The sequence below is a fragment of the Limanda limanda genome, chromosome 15 (genome assembly GCF_963576545.1).
Source record: "Limanda limanda chromosome 15, fLimLim1.1, whole genome shotgun sequence".
Taxonomy (NCBI): Eukaryota; Metazoa; Chordata; class Actinopteri; order Pleuronectiformes; family Pleuronectidae; genus Limanda; species Limanda limanda.
In genome coordinates this window covers 23225966-23231463 of record NC_083650.1, presented here as the reverse complement: position 1 = coordinate 23231463, position 5498 = coordinate 23225966, and the positions used below count along the sequence as shown (strand labels likewise).

At 44.8% G+C, this 5498-nt stretch overlaps 1 protein-coding gene across 1 annotated transcript; it reads left to right on the top strand.

Moving 5' to 3' along the window:
* The first annotated feature begins 451 nt into the window (after positions 1-451).
* LOC133020339 (tumor necrosis factor ligand superfamily member 14-like) lies at positions 452-2183 on the top strand. Its single transcript, XM_061086864.1, has 5 exons — positions 452-649; positions 1152-1185; positions 1421-1462; positions 1582-1819; positions 1985-2183. Exons 1-5 carry the CDS (start codon positions 452-454, stop codon positions 2181-2183), a joined length of 711 nt encoding a protein of 236 aa, XP_060942847.1.
* The last annotated feature ends 3315 nt before the right edge of the window (positions 2184-5498 follow it).

The following is a 5498-nucleotide window of genomic DNA, read 5'->3' as shown; positions in this document are numbered from 1 at the left end:
GTGCAGGCAGACGTCAGCTTTTAAAGGTGAGGAATCAAGAAAATCTAAATCACAGAGTGATATTGCAGAAAATGTTGTTGATTTTATTATATTAATTGTGTCATATGTGTTATTTATTGGGATTCATTTTACTAATATGTCCGAGAGGAGCTTCCAGGGAGTGTGTGTAAGAACCACTGCGTTACAAGCTTCATACTGATGCTCTGTCTCTTTGTCTTGTGTCCCTCAGGCAATTATTTCTTAACTTTTTCTCTTGTCTCTCCATTGTGAAACGTTTTTGTTGCAGTTTTTCTGTTTTTCAGTTTTTCTGTTTTTCTGTTCCCATGCTCCTTTGCTCCTTTGCTCTACCTTTTAGCCCTAACCCTGTCTCTGTCTTCATCCCTTTCCCCACTACATCAGGCCCTTCGACCTTCAGCTCCAACCCCTAGGTGGAGGTGTGATCTGGTGCAGGATGGCAGAGGGAGATGTGGGCACCTGCCCCCATTTGTTGGTTGAGGACGCTCACTCAAACTGTGTCTCGGAGCCCGGGAGGAAGAAACCGATGTGGGCAACGGCAGGCCAAAAGCTTCTCCTCCTGCTGGTGGGACTGACCATGTTGGGACTTGTCGTGCAGAGTTTTTTCCTCTACACGCTGTACAAAAAAACGGAGGTGAGGCTGATGTCTGCATGCAATTGTGTGTCTGTTCCTCTGTTCCTCTGTTCCTCTGCATTTGCGCTCCAGTGAGCGCAAATGCTTTGGGCCCATCGTGTTTGGATGAAGATTTGCAAATTTACACGTAATGTTATTTGTGTAAGACCTAATTATTTTAATTTGACCCAGTCTGACTCTACAGAGTTGACAGATGACAATGGTTGTGTGTGTCAGTGTGTCAACATGAGAGGGAGAGGAGTCAGGAGGTGCTGTATGAATCTCGTGCAGCTGCAGTGAAGAAACATTTCACCAATTTAAGAAAAGTATCAGTTATGATGTCGTGGTCAGTGTGGATACTTAAGTGATGGTCACAGACAAATCAGTGTATGGTCACAGATAAGAGTAAAAATAGGATCAGTTCACAATGAAACTGTTGGGGGTCAGAGGACGACACCCGACCACATCCGAATGTGGTCTGGTGTGTCTGGTGTGACTTCTCACTCCTTTTCTTCTGTTTCAGGGTGGCCCCATGATGGATCAAATGGGATCTAAAGGTAAGGAATGATCGTCATTTATATTGCTTATGCTGTACATAGTGGGAAGAACAGTCACAGTTATATGATAAATGAATTAATGCTACACTTCTGACCTACTGTCAATGCATAAAATGAAGTTTTAGCAACAGGATGTCCAGGCTCTAACATGCCAAACCAAACGTGAACATTCAGATACAGTTTTTTTTACTTTGATTGATCCATTGGTTGATTGATTGACTGTTTTCTTGAACAGAGCTCAATGAGGTTCAACAGAGGCCCTTTGCTCACCTGATGGGTCAGTGCCCACCCCTCATTATAATAATAAATATTGTCAATGACCCAAATGGTTGAATTTAATTCATATTTTGTATTGTCTCTGTTTAAAAAAACTCTCTTATGTCGTGTTTCTCTCAGGCCCTAACACTCCTGCAAAGGATGACAATGTGGTGCAGTGGATACATGAAGGTGGCGAGGCCCTCACCCACCAAATGGGCTACGACAAAGGTCGACTGTTGGTGGAGAGTACAGGTTACTACTACCTGTACTCCAAAGTGCAATCAAATGCTGTGTTGGACTGTTCAGTTATCCTGCACAAGGTCATGAGAGACACCAGTTCCTACAGCCGACCAATAGAACTCATGAGCTCAAACAGGTTAGTCCTTGTGCTGAACTTTACTTCTTCACTCTGTCACTGCACCTGTGGTTGCTCGGGTGTATCCTGTTTGTATCTTCACATCTGTGTATTTGAAGGCAAGTTATCTTTATCGTTTTGAGGTGAGTTTCTGTTGAGACATCTCTTCTTGTTTTTTTCCACTAGCTATAGCTGCAGGACACCAACACGTGTGAGTGAGAAGGCTTTGGAAGGGGTAGATCTGTGGAACAGCTTCCTGGCAGGGATTTTCCATCTGCAGAGAGGAGATAAAGTTTTTGTCACGTTGGATAATATACAGATGATTAGTAAAGGACCTTCAGACAACTTCATGGGGGCCGTCATGATACTTCCATCCAACCATTAAAATAACGTCTGTCAATTTTCGCGACAAGATTATATGTTTGAGTTCATTTAGACAACATGTTGTATTAAATTTCATGCATCCAATATTAACAATATGAATATAATCTATTATACACTGTATCTGATGAATGTATTTGAATGAAAAAGCAACACACAGTTGTCATATCATAAAATGCCAGACGGCAGCAGGCAAAACAGTTTATGGCTGGGGTGATAGGGGTCTTTAATGATCCGGTTGGTCTTCTTCCTAGACCGCTGGGTGTAGAGGTCCTCCATGGATGGCAGCTCCGTCCTGGTGATGTGTTGAGCAGACTTCACCACCCTCTGTAGAGCCTTACGGTTCAGGGCGGTGCAGGTGCCGAACCAGGCGGTGATGCAGCCCGTCAGGATGCTCTCTGTGGTGCACCTGTAGAAGTTGCAGAGGATCCTGGAGTCCATGTTGACCCGCCGCAGCCTGCGGAGGAAGAAGAGCCGCTGTCTGGCCGTCTTCCTGATGGAGTCTGTGTGATGGGTCCAGGTCACTTCATCACTGATGTGGACCCGAAGGAACCTGAAGCTGCTGACCCCCTCAACTGTGATCCCGTTGATGGAGAGGGGGGCGTGTTCTTCTCCTTGTCCCTTCCTGTAGTCCACGATCAGCTCCTGTGTTTTGCTGACGTTGCGATGGAGGTTGTTGTCCTGGCAACAAGAGGTCAGGGCTCTGACCTCCTCTCTGTAGGCCTTCTCATCATCGCCGGTGATCAGGTCTGTGACAGCGGTGTCATCAGCAAACTTAATGATGGTGTTGGAGCTGTGGGGGGGCCAGGCAGTCATGCGTGAACAGGGAGGACAGGAGAGGACTGAGCACGCAGCCCTGGGGGGGGCACCGGTGTAGAGAGTCAGGGTGGAGGATGTGGAGCTGCCTATCTGCACCACCTGTTGTCTGCCCGTCTACATCTGCATTTGATTGTTATCAGAGTGAAATGAAACTGCAGCTTGTGCATTAATATATAATGAATAACTGCTGTGAATCTGTTTGTCCTCCTTCACTTTGCTTCCTCACACTTTCCTCTGTTTTACACACTCTTCTTATTCAGGGTTAATTCAACTGGCCCTTCTTAAAGTTCTGTGCTTTTGAATGGTTCCAAACAGGGAATATTCACGAGGTCAGAGCGGTTTCACTGACAGTTTTGCACGGAGCTGTTACAGACTGAGATGATACTGAGCAGCCTGATGGAGTGAGAATAGATGAACACACCCGGAGGAGGCTGAGATAATCTGGAGAAGCCAGAATAACACTTCTTGAGGACGGCTTCTAAACACAAAACCTCTCTGGAGAGTCCATCACTTAAAAAGACTGTTTTCATCCATTAAGTGGATTTGGATGCATTCAAATATTAATTTCTTCCAAACAAATGTTATCTTTCTAAATTACAGACTTGGAATAATAAGTCTGAGGTCACAGCAACACTTTAAAATACGTATTTGTATCTGTTGTTTGTTGTAAGAAAGTCAAATAAAGGAGATTGGAGTTTTATTTCAAATATTACTCCAACGTAGAGCAGCTCAGGACACATCTTCACAAACATCACAGAGTGAATTAAAGTATTAAAACTAAAAACTAAAATTGTTGCTGCTGCTCTGCTAAAGGACAACGTGAACACAAAGTTAGAAACCAGGGAGCAAAACGCATGAATTAAAGATGGAGCCACGTTTTTCCAGAGATGTGATATACCTGGGGAATATGATTAATGCATTTTTAAACGGATCTATATAAAACCCAGATGAGCTTCTGCATGTACGACGGCCTGTCGCAGCTCAGCAGAGACGTGTGGACTTTTCCCAACAGATTTATAAAGATGCAGTGATGACCTGTACACGTGGATTCTCTTTGTTCTACATCACATACTAAACCCGTGTGATAGCATTAAAGTTAAGTTTATTATATTATATCATGTAATTGAGTATTGGCTGCTTGAAGGAAAGCGTCTCCTGAGGGATTGTGTGTTTTCTCTCATCGATCTGTTCACCTGTCAATCACACGACTTTCTCCACTTTCCACATTTTATTATCGTGATGAATAGTTAAATCCATAAAAACAAATGAGAGCATCTACGCTCCAATTAGCAGTTTTTCCATGTTGTTGTAAAAACACCCCACCCCCCCCCCCCCCGATCCTCATCAGCACCTGCACGGTGTTGTTGACAGTTAATCTGTTGTGCGGTGGCGCCCGTGGTCCACTCGCTCCTCTCCATCCATATTGATGTGCGTGGATGAGCGAGCAGGAGCCCGAGCCAAAGGTCCTCTCCTCTCCGGTGTGATTATTCAGTCTCCGTGGCTGTAATACATCAGTAATGCTGTTTTTGGCTCAAGGTCGGCGGGCAGGCGTCCAGCGAGCCGAGGCGGTGATGGACGACTGGTTTCCAGAGCCTTGAACTCTGCAGGACAGTGACGGATTTCAGCAGATCCAGAAAAACAACCTTTTTTTTTTGGTGGTGTTTTTGGCACTTTGTTGACACGTCGGGACGCCGGGGAGGACAAACAGCATCGGTTTTCCTGCTTGTGAAGCTTTAAATGTTTTCTTGATGTTTTCTTAACACTTGACATCCATTGCACTTCTGTCCGTCCAGGGAGACGGATCCCTCACATGTGTCTCTCTGAGGTTTCTACATATTTTTACCTGTTAAAAAGGTTTTTAGTAGTTTTTCCTGACTCTTGTTGAGGGTTAAGGACAGAGGATGTCACACCATGTTAAAGCCCTATGAGACGAATTGTGATTTGTGAATGTGGGCTATACAAATCAAATTTGATTGATTGATTGATTGATTGATTAAATGGAGCGTCTGCCTCAGAGGAGACATCAGGAAAACCTGGTACTCCTCTTCCTCCTCCTCCTCCTCCTCCTCTTCCTCCTCCTGCAGGAAACACATCCGCCTGCACTCAGCACTAATCACTCCACTGTGCTTTCTTCCCTTCTCAGAGTAAAACTGTTTATTTGTGAGCACTTTCTGGCTCTTTTTACTTTCTAAACTCTTTGTTTCATTCTCCTTGACGTGTGAAGTGAATCCCAGTGAATCGGTGCTTTGCTGGAAAGAACCACATGGTCCCAGTTAAACGACCGAGAAGAGACTGGGACGGTAAAGCACAAAGCATATGGTGCTGTAAGGATCTCTCTGTTGTTTTGACCAAACAATCTCTGCAAAATATTAGAAAACCTGTTCTCACAATTAGCCTGAGGATGGAATCATCACTTTACATCGTCCCCAGCTCGTCTTCGTCCTCGCTGCAGAAGCAGGGACGCTCCGAGCGAGTGGCGTCGGCACAGAATGTTACAATT